The 16900-nt window shown below is 36.7% G+C and overlaps 1 protein-coding gene across 1 annotated transcript in view; it reads right to left on the bottom strand.

The window, feature by feature from the left end:
• Positions 1-1850: 1850 nt before the first annotated feature.
• LOC116893067 (cytochrome P450 2C12, female-specific) overlaps positions 1851-16900 on the bottom strand; it is a 57888-nt gene continuing 42838 nt past the window's right edge. Inside the window, exons 9-10 of the mRNA XM_032895025.1 lie at positions 12832-12973; positions 1851-2271 (exon numbers count right to left, since the gene is read on the bottom strand). Of these exons, the coding sequence (XP_032750916.1) occupies positions 2090-2271; positions 12832-12973 (324 nt within the window). The 3' untranslated portion in view covers positions 1851-2089. The remainder of the gene's footprint in view (positions 2272-12831; positions 12974-16900) is intronic.

The raw sequence follows: 16900 nt of genomic DNA, 5'->3' as shown, positions 1-16900 counted from the left end.
AAGTCTGGCAAAATTCTGCCCTAAAGCCATCTGACACTGGGCTTATTCTTTTTTCCAGGGGGTGGGTTTGAGAGGTTTTTAATTACTATTTCTATTTCCTTAGGGGATATGGGACTGTTTAGATAGTTTACCTTCTCTTGATTTAACTTTGGTACATGGTATATGTCTAGAAAACCATCCATTTAATCTACGTGGTCCAGTTGTTGAGTATAGGTGTTGTAGTAGGGTGTGATGATTTTTTTTGTATTTGCACAGTTTCTGTTGGTATATCTCCCTTTTCTTTACTAATTTTGTTACTATCTTTATGCTCATCAGTTAGTATGGGTAGTGGATTATTATCTTGTTGTTTTACTCAAAGAAACAGCTTTTATTGATTCTTTGTATCATCCATTCTCTTTGTTTCTATTTGATTGATTGTATCCCTGAGTTTGACTATTTCCTGCTGGCTACTCTCCTTGGGTGGAATTGTTTATGGTTTTAATGTACTCCAACCAAACTGAATATATCTGAACCAGTCTTTTTATGTTTAGAAAATGTTAACATCTAACTTCTTCTTCTTTATGTTTCATCATCTATTCTATAAAGTAAAAAAAAAAGTTTTATTTTAGTCAATCTATATTATTTACTGTGTTTTATTCCTTCAAGAGTGTACCCTGTATGAACTGGTAAATTACATTCTCAGAAAGCTCTGTGGGGAAAGAGAGAGAGAGAAAGAGAGAAAGAGAGAGAGAGAGAGAGAGAGAGAGAGAGAGAGAGAGAGAGAGAGAAGGAGAGAGAGAGAAGTTGAGAATGAGAGAAAGACTATCAATATGTAACCAGTTCTGGCCATTGACACCTGGGTTTGTCAATTGTCTGTGTTAACTCTGCCCCAATTATACTGATTGAGTTTTCTCAGGTGGAGATACCCAAAGAAGGTCTCTGGAGTAATGGCCTCCTTTAGCTGTGTTCAACTATATAAAATATTCTCCAGGGAATAAGGAAGACTTCCAAATAGTGACCAGATAAAATTAATTCTTGAATTTCCCTAAAAAAGATTCAGATATAATTTTCTCAAGAAAAGGTACAAAATCATAATGCAGAAAGTTGGCAAGAATGAAACATGTAGAGACCAGAATCCAAAAATTAGAGACAGAAGAACAGTGTTTGTAATCTGCTCAGCTTTGCTAGAACTGTGTAAAGCATCTGAGCTGATTTCATGACTCTTACCCTTTCTAGCGGATTTGCTTTTGTCAATAATTTCTCAGGTAATACATTTCAATGCTGTAGCCAAAGATTATAGCAAGTAAAAATAATAAAATATTGTTCTTCCTATGACTGTTATTCTTGCTGGAATAAAGAGAGGAGCTTAGAGGCAAGGTAAGCAATATGAAAGCAAAACAGTTTATAAGGTTTAAGATGGAAGAAAAATTTACAATGCTCTTGCATTTTTAATTAGATTTAAATTTTTAAATTTTGATCTGGATAAGAACAAAGCAGGACTGGTCACATCCTTCCAGTGTATTCCACCCTTGTTTGTGTAGAGTGTGAAGCTACTCCTGGACACAGTTTATCAGTTTCAAATGTGAATACTTCCATTAACTTTAGGTGATACCTAGATAAAAAGATTTCTCATATCTTCTTCACCAATAAATTCATATATATAATTAATATATATTAATCAGGAAAATAGGATAAGCTGTGTCTGTGTTTATGTATGTGTGTATATCTGAGTATGTGTGTGTGTGTGTGTGTGTGTGTGTGTGTGTGTGTGTGTGTGTGTGTGTAAAGGTATAAATGCATATGTGGAGGTCAGAGCTCAGTTTTTGGTTTTGTTCCTTTAAAAATCCCAAAATGGATTTAGAAACAGGGTATCACATTAGAACTTTTTTTATTTGAATTGACTTTTTTTCTCAGAATCTTTTACCTTAACTTCAGAAACTGTATAATGTATAATTGTTATCTTTGGGCAATTAAAAGATATAAGCTGTGGGAAGAAGAAAGTACATAGTGGTATTTCTAGGACAGTTGTAAATAGAAACTTCTGTGGGTGATGTCAGAAAACAACCCAATAGGATGTTTCCTCATCTTCATTTCTGCTTTCAGGTCTTCATTAGACAGGAATGAAGCACAGCTGGAAATTTGGAGGAATTGTAGAAAACATAGAAGATATTGGGTTTATATCGATGTCCTTTGGATCAGACAGAGATTTCAGTTTGAAATTCTGTAAAATGGTGGTCAGGAATAAAAACAGCTCCATACTGGCAAGGCCCTCTCCCACACATTTCCGTTTCCCTTTAGGAAATAAAGAGTTAAAGAACGTAAGTATGTCTTATATGTAAGTGAGTTTGAGAGGCACTGTTTGTAACTGGCATAAGAGAATGAAATTGAATGAGTTATTGGATGAGTAAGTGGTTAGATATATCAATAATTGAATGAATAATTACTTTAGCAAATACACAAAGGTGTGACATTTTTTCCTGGCTAACATATAACATTAAGGAATATATATTTTGCTACCAGGTTCCATCTGCCCCTGGGAGCTGGCCATGTGCCACAGCCCTCCCCACCCCAATCAAGCCTGGAGATAACTTGTCCCCAGGAGTGCTGACACATCTAAGCTCACAGGTCCACAGGCTCACACAAAGAATGAGTTCCAGTCAGAGACAGCAAGGCCAACTAACACCAGAGATAACCAGATGGAAAGAGACAAGTTTTAAAACATAAGCAACAGAAAAAAATGTTACTTGTCATCATTAGATCCCAGTTTTCCCAACACAACAAGCCTTGGATATACCAATGCACCTAAAAAGGAAGCTACTGATCTTTAGAAAATCACATCTCATGATGATGATTGAGGATTTAAGAATGAAATAAATAATTCCCTTTTAAAAATACAGGTGAACACAGGTAAACAGGTAGAATCCCTAAAAAGGAAACACAAAAATAGCTTAAAGAAATAAAGGAAAACACAACCAAACAGGTGAAGGAATTGAACAAAACCATCCAAGATTTAAAAATGAAAATAGAAAAAAAAAGAACTCACAAACGGCAACAACCCTGGAGATAGAAAACCTAGGAAAGGGAATAGGAGTCATAGACACAAGCATCACCAACAGAATACAAGAAATAGAAGAGAGAATCTCAGGGGCAGAAGACACCATAGAAAACATTGACACAACCATCAATGATAAGGTAAAACACAAAAAGCTCAGAACACAAACATCCAGGAAATCCAGAACAAAATAAAAGACCAAACCTCAGAATAATAGATATAGAGGAAAGCAAAGATTCCCAACTCGAAAGGCCAGTAACTATCTCCAACAAAAGTATAGGAGAAAACTTCTGGTACCTAAAGAAAGAGATGCCCATCAAGATAAAGAAGCCTATATAACCCCAAATAGATTGGACCATGAAAGAAATTCCTCCACATAGTAATTAAAACAACTGATGCACAGAACAAAGAAAGAATAATAAAAGCGAAAAGGGAAAATTGTAAAGTAACATATAAAGACAGATCTATCATATCTGAACTAAGACTCTAAATTCTAGAAGGTCTTGTGCAAATGTCATACACCCCCTTAGAGAACAAAAATGGCAGCCAAGGCTACTTACTATACCCTGCAAAAGTCTCAATTAACATAGATGTAGAAACCAAGATATTCCATGAAAAAATTTACAGAATACCTTTCAAAATCCCAACTCTACAATGGATAATAGATGGAAAACTTCAACACAAGGATGGAAACTACACTGAAGAAAAAGGAAAAAATTAATCTTCTTAAATGAAACCCAAAAGAAGATAATCACACAAACATAATTCTACCTCTCACAATAAAAATAACAAGAAGCACAATAACTGGTCCCTACTATTTCTTAATATCAATGGAATTATGTTCCCTATAAATGGACAGAAATTAACAGAATGAATACGTAAACAGGACCCAGAATTTGCTGCATAGTGGAAACACACCTCAGTGACAAAGACAGACACTAACTCATAGTAAAGGGCTAGAAAAAAATTCCAATCAAATAGTTGCAAGAAACAAGCTAGAGTAGCCATTCTAATACTGAATAAAATTGACTTTCAACCAAAAGTTATCAAGAAAGATCTTCCAATTTGAATGCGCAGTTCTGAACATCTATGCACCAAATGCAAGAAAAAATACATTTGTAAGAAAAACATGGCTCTAAGACTCAAAGCACACATTGAACCTCATACAATAATAGTGGGAAACATCCACAGCATATTATCACAAATGAACAGATCATGGAAACAGAAACAAAGCAGAGACACAGTCAAACTAAAGAAGAAATGAATCAAATAGATTATATATATATATGTATATATATATATACATATATATATATCCATAAAATAAAAGAATATACCTTCTCCTCAATGCCTCATGCAACCTTCTCCAAAATTGAACAAAACAACTCTCAGTGATACAAAAAGATTAAAATAATCCCATGTACCCTGTCAGATCACCACACGTTAATGCTGATCTTCAATTAAAATAAAAAAACAATAGAAAACAAAATGCACATGGAAGCTGAACAACTCTCTACTCGATGATAACTTGATCAAGGAGAAAATAAAGAAATTAAAGACTTCTTAGAATTTAATGAAAATGATGGTACAACATACCCAAATTTATAGGAAATGAGGGCTTCTAAGAGGAAAATTCATAACTCTGGTTGCCTCCAGAAAATAATTGGAGAGAGCATACACTAGCAGCTTAACAGCACATCTAAAAGCTCTAGAACAAAAAGAAGCAAAAGGTTAATGAGGAGTAGATGGCAGGAAATAATCAAACTTTGGGTTGAAACCAACCAAGTAGAAACAAAAAGAATCATACAAAGAATCAACAAAACCAGGAGCTGGTTCATTGAGAAAATCCACAAGATAGATAAACCTTTAGCCAGACTAACCAGAGGGCACAGAGACAGTATCAAAATTAATGAAATTATAGATGCAAAGGGAGACATAACATATACTTCACAGAACCTGAAGAAATTTTTAAAAATCATCAGATCCTACCATAAAAACTTATACTCAACAAACCTGGAAAATATGAATGAAATGGACAATTTTCTAGACAAATACAAGGTAAAAAGTTAAACCATCTAAAAAAGTTCCATAGTGCCTAAAGTAATAGAAGCAGTCATTAAAAGCTTCCCAAACTGTCCCCCAAAATCAGTGACTAGCCAAGGCTACACACTCATTCCCTATGTATTCAATGTAATACTTGAAGTTCTGGCAAGAGCAATTAGACAACAAAAAGAGTTCAAGGGGATATAAATTGTAAATGAAGATGTAATGGTATCAGTATTTGCAGATGATATAATAGTGTACTTCTGTGAATCCAAAAATTCTACCAGAGAACTTCTACAGCTGAAAAACATCCTCAGCAAAGTGGTTTGAAAGAAATAGGAGGACAACAACCTTCACTTCACAATAGTAACAAATAATATAAAGTATCTTGGTGTGACTCTAACAAAACAAGTGAAAGATCTGTATGTCAAGAAGTACATGTCCCTGAAGAAAACAATAGAAGAAGACTTCAGAAGATGGAATGACCTCCCATACTCATGGATCAGCATAATTAACATAGTAAAAATGTCCATCTTACCAAAACCAATCTACAGAGTCAATGCAATGCCTATCGAAATTCTAACTCAATTCTCCACAGAGATAGAAAGAATAATTCTCAAATTTATTTGGAACAACAACAAAAAAAACCCAGGATACCAAAAAGTATTCTCAGTAATAAGAGAACTTCTGGGGGGATCACCATTCCTGACCTCAAGCTGTTTGCTGGCTACAGAGCAATCGTGATAAAACTAAATGGTATTGGTAATGAGACAGGCAGGTAGATCAATGTAATAGAATTGAAGACTCAGAATTAAACCCATACACCTATGGTCACGTTATTTTTGACAAAGGGGCCCAAACTCTTCAATGGAAAAAGGACAGCATAGTCAACAAATGGTGCTGACTTAAGGGGTTGTTGTCATGGAGAAGCATGTAAGTTGAACCATTTTTAACTTCTTGTCCAGTGCTGAAGTCCAAGTGTATCAAAGACTTCCACATAGATCCAGATACACTGACACAGAAGAGGAAATAGTAAAAAGCCTTCAACAAATTGGCATAAGGGAAAATTTCCTGAATAGAACAACAATGGCCAAGACTCTATGATCAAATATAGACAAGTGGGATTTTAGAAAATTGAAAATTTTTCTCTAAGCCAAAGTACACTGTCATCAGGACAAAACGGCAACCTACAAGTTGGAAAAGGTCTTTACCAATCCTACATCTGATAGAAGGTTAACATTCAATATATACAAAGAACTCAGGAAGTGAAACTCCAGAGAATCAAATTAGCCTATTAAAAATGGTGTATGGACTCTTATATTTTTGGTGTGAGCCTAGCCTTTAATGGCTTAGCCATCTCTAGGTAGCAATGGATAGCCTAGTAAGAGCACCAGTGGAAGGGGAAGCCTTGGGTCCTGCCAAAACTGAACCCCCAGTGAACATGATTGTTGGGAGGGTCATAATGGGGGAAGGATGGAGAGGGGAACACCCATAGAGAAGGGGAGGGGGAGGGTTTAGGGGGAATGCTGGCCTGGAAACCAGGAAAGGGAATAACAATCGAAATGTAAATAAGAAATACCCAAGTTAATAAAGATGAAAAAAAAAAAGAAATTCAAAAGAAAATGGTGTATGGAGCTAACCAAAAATTATCAACTACTGAATCTCAAATGGCCGAGAAGTACATAAATAAATGTTCAATACCCTTACGCATCAGAGAAGGCAAGTCAAATCGACCCTGAGGTTCCACCTCATACCAGTCAGAATGGCTAAGATAAAAAACTCAGGTGAGCACAGATGTTGAGGAGGATGTAGAGAAAGAGGACCACTCCTCCATTGCTGTTGTGATTGCAAGTTGATGCAACCACTACGGAAATCAGTCTGTTGGTTCTTCAGAAAATTGGACATAGTACTACCTAAGGACCCAGCTAGACCACTTCTAGGCATATAACCAAAAGATGCTCCAACATAAAAAAGGACACATGCTTCACTATGTTCATAGCAGTTTTATTCAGAATAGCCAGAAACTGGAAACAATCAAAATGTCCCTCAACAAAAGAATGAATACAGAAAATGTGGTACATTTACACAATGGAGTACTACTCAGCTATTAAAAAAACGACTTCATAAATTTCTTAGGCAAATGGATGGGAGTAGAAAATAGCCCGAGTAAAGTAACCATGTCAAAAAAGAACACACATAGTATGTAGTCACTTATAAGTGAATACTATGCATAAAGCTTGGGATACCCACCATGCAACTCACAGCCCATATAAAGCTCAAGAAGAAGGAAGGTCAACATTTAGATGCTTCTTCAGTCCTTTTTAGAATGGAGAAGGAAATAATGCTGGGAGGCAGAGGAAGGGAGGCAATTGGGAGGGAGAGAGTTAGGGGAAAGAAAATGGAGTGGGACACTTTGTGGGAGGACCCAGGGGAGACGTACAGAAGATCTGGAAATTGAAAAGAGGTGAATAACATTGGGTTGGAGACCTGGGTGTAGCTACAAGAAACTCCCAGAAACCAGAAAAGCAAGATGTTCCCAGGTCCCAGTGGGGATGGCATTAGCAGAAATAGCAACAAAGAGAGAGAGAACCTGAAGAAACCACACCAGAAGTTAGGCAGGGACCTCAGTTGAGCACTGAGGCCACCCACCCATCTCAAAAATGTTAACACAGACTTGTTGCTGTTTAATAGTAATACATGAACAAAAAATAGAGAAGAGACTGAAGGAAAGGTAATCCAGAGACTTCCCCACCTTGGGATTTACCCCTATGCAGACACCATAACCAGACACTATTGCTGATGTCAAGAATTGCTTGTTGACAGGCACCTGATATAGCTGTCTCCGGAGAGGTTATGCCAGAGCCTGACAAATACAGATATGGATTCTTGAAACCACACATCAGACTGAGCAGACTGATCCCCAATGGAGGAGTTAGGAGAAGTACTGAAGGAGGTGAAGGGTTTTGCATCCCCATAAGGAAGAACTACAATATCAACCAACCAGACACTCTAGAGCACCCAAGGACTAAACCACCAACCAAAGAGTACACATGAAGGGACCTATGGCTCCAGTTGCATCTGTAGCAGAGGATTGCCTTATCTGGAATCAATGGGAGGGTAGGCCATTGGTTCTCTAAAGGCTCATTGCGCCAGCATAGGGGAATGCTAGAACAGTGAGGTAGGAGTAGATGGGAGGGAGAGCACCCTCATAGAAACAGGTAGATGAAGGATAGGATGAGGGTGCTGACAGGAAACTGGGAAGGGGGATAACATTTGACATGAAAATAAATAAAATAACTATTAAAAAAGGAAAACTCAAGAAGAAATGTATTGTTGAAGACAGGTCAGCCAGTTAAATCAAAAGAAAACTGTTGAAGACAGATGACAGCATAAATCACATGAACCTAGCAGATATTCACAAACACTACAACTTAATACCAAACATTTACTTCATTGTCAGAAGTTCATCGAACTTTCTCATAAGTGAAGACATAAGTAGAAACAAAGCATGTCTCAACAAATACAGAAAAAAGTAAAACAGTGACAAAGATCTGATTTCCATGGATTGAAGATGAATACTAAAAACGACAGAAACCACAGGTTTCCAAAGTAATAGAAAATTAAGTAGGCAATACTGAGAAAAAACATGTTAAGCAAGAAATGTAAAAATCATTTAATTTTTTACAAATGATAATGAAAACTCAAACCAATGGCACATAATAAAATCATTCCTAAGAGGCGAAGTCATAGACCCGTTTATCAAAACAAAGAGAGAAGGGGCAATGCAGAGAGGTGGGAGAGTGGCAGGACTCATATTAACTTAATTTTATATCTGAAATCTCTATGAATAAATGAAGAAATAACATTCAGAAGATGTACGTGGGAAGAAAAAATTAAATGCAGGACTGAATTCAACAAAATAGAAAAAAAACAGCAAAACAGTACAAAGAATCAGTAAAAGGAATTGTTGATTCTTTGAGAAAACAAGATTGATAAACCATTGACAAAATTAACTAAATGATGAGGAGATAAAATTGTAGTTAATAAAATTAGAGTTGAAACTGACTATGAGAATACAGTGAAGAAATCCAGAGAATTATAAAGGAATGCTATGAAGTACTGTAGGGGACAGAAGAGAGGAATAGAGGGTTAGGAAATTGAATTAAAATATGTAGTGGTGGGGGATGAGGAACTGGGGATAGCCACTGGAGGGTCCCAGATGCCACGGAAACGAGAGGCTCCCAGGAACCAACATGAATGACTTTAGCTGAAATATGCAGAGATGGTGATATAGAATCTGTTGAGACCACCACCAGTAGCTAGGCATGGCCCCCAGTTGAGGGATGGGGAAATTCACCCATCTCACAGTTTTTATCCCAGAAATATTCCTGTCTAAAGGAAAGACAGGGACAAAAATGGAGCAGAGAACTGATGGAAGGGCCTTTCAGGGACGGTCTCACCTGGGGATCCACCCCGCCTGCAGACACAAACACAACACTGTTGCCTTTGCAAAGAATAGTCTACTTACAGGAACCTGGTGTGGCTGTTCCTTTGGAGGATTGTCCAGCAACTGACCAATGTAGATGTGAATGCTTAGAGCTAACCATCATACTGTGCTCAGGGACCCTGGTAAGGGAGTTTGCAGAAGGACAGGAGGATTTAAGGGGAATTGCAACCCCATAGGAAGAACAACACCAGCTGGCCAGACCAACCAGTGCTCCTAGGGACTAGACCACCAACCAAGGTGTGTATGAAAGGGATCCACGGCTCAAGATACATATGTAACAGAGGATGGCCTTGACTGACCACAATGGGAGGGGAGGCCCTTGGTCCTGTGGAGGTTTGATGCCTCAGTATAGGAGGATGCTGGAGTGGTGGAGCAAAAGAGAGATGGTGATTCGAAGAGCACTCTCATAGAGGCAAAGAGGAGGTAAGAGAGGGGAGATATGGGATGGGAGCTGTCAAGGGGTAACTATGAAGTGGGATAACATTTGAGATGTATATGAATGGAATGATTAACTTTTTTAGAAAAGAGAAATATAGACCCCATCGAATTGGAAAAACTAAGAGAAAGTTATAATTTCTTTACATATACAATACACAAAAGTTAAATCAAGCTTCCAACTTATTACTCAGAGTAAAAGATGGGCAGTAATTTAAAGTCTCCTAAAAAATAAGCCTGTGGACAGAAGGATTCAGCAAGATATTCTACCAGTTTCAAAGAAAATTAAAGCCAATAATACCAAAATTATTCTTCAAAATAGAAATATAAAAAACTGCTTAATTCATGTTAGGAGGTCACAATTACACAGATGCTTAAATCACCTAAAGACCCAAATATAAAAGAGAATTATAAACTAAATTGTCTTACAATCATAGATGTAACAATTCTCAGTACAAATACTTCATAACAAAATACTAGAATACTCAAAAAGATTATCAAGTAGGCTTCACACTAGAGATGAATGGATGGTTTGACGTATATAAATTAATGTGGTCCACAATATAAGCATATTAAAAGATAACACCATGATTACCTCATTAGAAGAGGATTTTGCTGAAACACAGCATCCCTTCATGAGAAAATTATGGAAAGATTAGAAACAGAAGGAACCTTATTCAAGATAACACAGGTTATTTTAGAGAAAACCTATATCCAAATCAACTTAAACAGAATGTCTTTTTACTAAAATCAGAAACAAGAAAAGTATGTTAATTATCTCCATATTTATTCAATATAGTATTTAAATCTACACTAGAGTAAGGCTACAATTGATGGAGATAGAGGTAATACAAGTAGGAAAGAAATATTTCAAAATATCCTTAATTGCAGATGATAAAATTGTATCTATAAGACCCTAAAGTCTCTTGTAGGTAACTTCAACAGCAGACACCTCTTTAAGGAAAGTATCATCATACAAAATTAACACAAAACCAACAGGCTTTCTATGTACAAATGACAACTGTACTGAGAGAGAAGTCAGAGCAACAGTAACTTCCACATTTTTAACAACAAAACACCTCTTAGGGTGACTCTGAAAAAGCAAGTGAAAGACTTAAAAGACAAAGAATTAAAATGTTGAAGAAATAAATTGGAGAAGAAATCAGAAGATGCAAAGAGATTCCCAATGCTCATGGGTCAGCAGGATTAATAGAGTGAAAAATGGTTAGCCTACCAAAAGCTGTGTACAGATTCAGCACCATCCTTGTTGAAATTCCAACATAATGAAGAATTTTCTACTTAATGTAAAAGAAACACAAAGAGCCATGATAGCTCAAACATTTCTGAATGATAAAAAATGGACAGTGATGTAACTATCACTGATGTCAAATTGTAATACAGTGCTATAGTAATAGAATCAGGATGGTATTGACACAAAACCAAACAGGCAGAGTCGTTATGAGTTTGTTATCAAACTCAATTGATGACTGAACATGAATCCATCTCCATAGCCTCAACAAACACTTTAGGTAAGGAGATGTGATGCCCAAAAAACATCCTCATTGATGGAGCAGAAGGGAAGCTCATGATCCCAGCATAGCCTCCTGTTACAATTACAAGTCTCAATGAACTTATGGGGACCTTGAAGTTTCTTAAATCTAGACCTAGAAATTATTGTATAACTGTGTTTCATTATCTTTTTTATATAAGTAAATGTGTATAGTGTTTGCATGTGTTGCTGAGTGAATGTCAAAGTTAGCTGTTTAGGGAGTTCAGAAGACTTCTCAAGGTCTCCTGGAGGAGGAAATGCAGATGGTCCTTAGCACCCAAGATAGGTGCTAGGCATTCAACTCAGGTTTATAGCAAGAGCTGCATGCTCTCTTAATTGATGGGCCATCTATCAAGCCCTTTATTAGCTTTGTAAGAATGTGAAGCACCAGCCAAATTTCCAGTAATTTCTTGGAATGTACTCACAAACCCTCAATCCTAATGAAAAGTTACGGGAAGCTGCAGGCTACTTAGAGAAGGAAAGCCAGTTTTATTCACCATAGGCCATTTGTGGCTTATTTATTCTCTGGAGATTGTTAATAAACAAATGAACATATAAAAGGACAGCCTTGTGTATATGTATGAAACTAAAACAATAAAAAATGAAACCTAGAAATATTCTTTTTTTTCCCTGTTGTCTATCACTTATATTCTTTGTGGCAGGTAGAAATTTCTCAATTATAATGTTGATTCACGTCTGCATTTTAAATTTGACATACTAGAGAGGAAAAATTATGGAGAATTCTCCCAAACAGCATGCTTGTTCAGTGATATGTAATTCTCTCCAACCACAAGTCCAACTCTATCAGCCTGTTTGGTCATTGACTTCCCTGCATGAACTTTATGCCTATTGAAGCTTTTTGGTGATTTTATCTTATTTGTTTTATTTTAACTTTTTAATGTTTATGTATAGCTGAGCCTGAAGGAGAGTGGCACAACAAAGACATACATTCAAATTATGGTTGATTCTTTTTCTTAAAGGTGATCAAAGGCCTGTGGCAGTTATTCTCTAGGATAATGTCTTTCCCTCCCCAAAATGTACATTAAGGAATTTTCCTAGGACGGCTAGGAAAGGATGAACAAATTGAATTGTTAATACTTGATTCAGTTAAGAAGAAAGAGTCATCAGTGTTAATGTAAAGGACACTGGAAGTAATGCTTCTGATCGTGCACAAATTACAAGTCCACCAACAATTGAGAGCCACTGTAAAAGTCCCCACGGGCTCTCACACATGTCACTGGAGCCCTTGGAATGAGTGTCTATTACCTGCTGAGAAAGGCATGAAGTAGTCACTTTTCTTAAAGTTTCCATTCTCATCTAGAAAGTGACTTGGGTCAAACATCTCTGGGTTGGGGAATTCCTTGCTGTCATGCAGCACTGATGTCAGTGATGTTAGTACTGAAGTTCCCTACAAACAAAACACAATAAAGAAAGCAATGTACAAATATATCAGAGTGCTAAAAGATAAAGGAACTAATATTGTACACCTTCTCCTCCATAGAGGAAGGACAAAGAATAGAAGGGTCGTTTGAACACAGAACATGCAAAGAGCAGGGAGCAGTCTGAGATTAGCCACAGTGGTGTGAGTAAGGTGTCTCCAGTGACATTTGTAGTCAGCATTGGGGATTTGGTGCCAATGCTGGTGACTCTTTTCCCTTTCCCGGTAGGTTTGTTTCATCACCTGCCACTCTCGTTTGCCAATTGCTTTTCATAAGTCACATCAGTCATGATTTCAAATGGAGACTTGCTTTCTATGTGAAGCTAATAGAAGTCATTCATACTGGTAAACAAGCAAGGTCTAGAAAGACAAATCTACTCATTTTCCCTCATGAACATAGTTCAGGTCTTACATGCCATGGATGGAAGAGTTTGCTCTCACACAGAGAATTTATGTATATAAAGATGCATGCAAATATACAGACAGAAAGGAGACTGTGAATGGAAAGAAACTAATCATAGGAAACAATAGGACCCCTTTTCCTATTTTGTCTTTGTATTTATTCTTCTATTATACAATATATTCTGACAGTATCCTCCCTCCCTCTACTCGTCCCATTCTACTCACTATCCTCCTCTTTACACAAGACCACCACCCTGGTCTTTACCTTCTCTAAATAAATAAATATAAATAAATAAACACAAACAATGCTCTACCAGTGATATAAACTGAGCATGTCACAAGATCTATTAAGTCAATGGATAAGCCCTCATATCAAAGCACGATGAGGAAACTTAGAAGAAATATTCAGTTTACTAAGAAGAACAGGGAAAAGTGAGACACATCCCACTCCCACTGTTAGAGGTCCCACTAGAACTCCAATCCAATCAACCATAATGTATTTTCAGAATACCTAGTGCAGACCCATTCAGGTTCTCAGGTTGCATCTATATTTGTAAGTACCTATCAGCCCAGTTAGTTGATTCTGTGTGTCATGTTCTTCTGGTGTCTTCATTTCCTCTGTTTCCAACAATCTTATCTCACCTTCTTTTGTGGTGTTTCCCAAACCCTACTTTATTTTTGGCTGTGGGTCTCTGTATCTGCCCCTATTCACTGCCTTAATAATCATCTTTGATGACAACTTGTCTAGGTACTAACATAGCAGAATATAATTACAACTAATTTAATTGATTTATTTTGTTGCCAATTGGGTTCATCTGTACTATAGATACCTGAGATGTGCAACATTCAGTTTGGGTCATCTACCCCGAGACAGTGTCCTGCTATGCCCCCTGCTTTGGCATGAGACTTAGTTTACACTAGCCAGTAGTTGGTTATTCTCAAAAGTCTGAGTTGCCATTACTCCAGAACATTTCCAGGAGGGACAAATTATAGTTTGAAGGTTCTATGACTGGGTTGGTGTCCTAATCCCACATGAACTGTCACTTATGCAATTGATCTTATATATCCTGACAGGTATAAGATGGAATCTCACAGTAGTTTTATTTTCACTTTCCTGATGAAAAAGGATGACGAAACTTTTTATTCTTTAAGTGTTTCTCAGCCATTTAAGATTCCTCAACTGAGAACTCTTCATTTAGATATGTACAGATTTTTTAAATAATTTCATTATTTGGTTTGTTAATGTCTAGTCTTTGCTTATATACTTTAGATATTAATACGCTGTCCGATGTGAAGTTGGTGAAAATCTTTTTCCCAGTTGGAAGGCTGACATTTTGTTATATTGACCATGTCTTTTGCCTTAAAGAAGCTTTTTACTTTCATGAGGTCTCATTTATTAACTGTCAGTATTAGGACCTGCAATATCAATATTCTTTTTAGGAAAGTGTCTCCTGTGCCAAGGCATTCAAAGTTATTTCTTATTTCTTCTTCTGTCAGGTTTACTGTGTCTGGTTGTGTGGTAATGTGGGTCCACATCTCTCCTGTTGCTAGGCACAGCCTCTTGGGTAGATGGAAGATAAGGAGTTTGTCTGTGCTTATCCCACACCACTACTAGGGTAGGTGCTGTGCTGTAGGGAAGCACCAAGACACTGTTCAATGGTGGAAAGCAGTCTGAGATGTGACAAAGCTGGGGCCTAGGGGATTCTCTGACTCTTGGACTTCCAGGTGCAACTGTGAGTTGCAGAAGAGCTGAGAACAGAGTCAGAGTCCACAGTCTGTGGCCAGTATCTATGCTGGGGACTGGGGAAGGAAGAGCTCTGACTTGTTCCACTGTTGCCTATCTTTAACCTGGTGGCAGTTGTTGCTAGAAACACAGAGCGGCCTTCTCCTGGGGAATTAAGTTAAGGTTCTATAAGCTTCTCCAAGGCTCCCTGAGGAAGACTTGATGAAAGAGACAGCCCATGGTTCTAAACTGTTAACTGACTGTTCATTGTGTAGAATAGATGTATGCTGTATGGTACCAACTTCTTAGAGTGGACCTGAGATTAAATAACTTTTGCAGGGAGGAATGTCTGGGAAGGAAAGTTTATTGGATAAGCCCTCTGGACTACTAGGTACCTCATTAGAATGGAGAACTCTGTTCGGGGACTATGTGACCACAGATTACATTTCCTTCTGTGAGGAATATGACATCTGTTCCATGACAGGAATCTGGCAGGGTGTAGGGATAAACTAGCCCATTGAAACTCCAGGTCTCAATCTGCTCTACATTATCAAGGTTCCTGGCATGGTTTTACCATCCAAAATGATGAGATATTTGGGGTATTTGTACTTGCATTTTTGTAGGGTAATAAATATGGATCTATTTGTATTCTTCTGTGGTATGGTAGCAGTTAAGTCAACACCATTTATTAAAGATGTTTTATTTTTCCATTGTATGTTTCTGGCTTCTTTATAAAAAGTCTGGTAGTCATAGGTAAGTGAACTTATGTCTACATCTTCAATTTAATTCTTCTAATCAACAAGTCTATTTTATATAATTGCCATATGTATTAATTACTATTTCTCTGTATTACAGCTTGAAGTAAGGAATGGTGATAACATTGGAGGTTCTATTTTTCAGGATTATTTTAGTTATCAGAGGCATTTTTTCTGTATGAAGTTGATAATTGTACTTTTAAGGACTGAGAAGAATTGAGTTAGAATTTTGATGGAGATTACACTGAATTGTAGATTTTTTTTGTACATTGGACATTTTTACTTTGTTACTTCTAGCAATCTGTAAGTGTGGAAGATCTTTCCATCTTCTTATAGCTTCTACTTCTTTCTTCAAAGACATGAAATTTATCATAGAAAATTTATTTACTTGGTTACAGTTAGCCTAAAGTTTTGATATTATTTATAGCTATAGTGATAGATATTGTTTCCCTATTTTCTTTCTCATTCCATTTGCATTTGTATGAAAGAGTGTTACAGATTTCTTTTCAAGTTAGTCTCATATCACTTCTCTGAAGGATTTTATTAGATATCGGAGTTTCCTCATAGAATATCTGATGTTGCTTATGCATGCTATCACATTAGATTCAAATAAATGTAAACTGACTTCTTTTCCAAAATACACCCACTTGATTTCCTTCACTTATTATGTTATTGTGCCTAGATCTAGTTCCTGATTCCAGAGGGATTTCTTTTTCCGTTGTTTGTTTCTGGCTTCTTTTTCAAAAGTAAGTTAGTTATAGGTATGTGGATTTATGTCTTGTTCCTCAATTTGATTCCACTAATCAATATGTCTGTTATATATAATTACCATCGGTATCAATTACTTCTATTTTTCAAGAGTATTTTAGCTAATGGAGGTTTTTTGTTTTTCCATATGTAGTTGATAATTGTACGTTTAAGGACTAAGAAGAATTGAGCTGGAATTTTTATGGAGATTGCATTAAATATGTAGATATTTTGGTACATTGGATACTTTTACTACATTAATTCTAGCAG

This window comes from Rattus rattus, chromosome 2 (assembly GCF_011064425.1).
Source record: "Rattus rattus isolate New Zealand chromosome 2, Rrattus_CSIRO_v1, whole genome shotgun sequence".
Lineage (NCBI taxonomy): Eukaryota > Metazoa > Chordata > Mammalia > Rodentia > Muridae > Rattus > Rattus rattus.
This window is presented reverse-complemented; position numbering and strand designations above follow the sequence as displayed.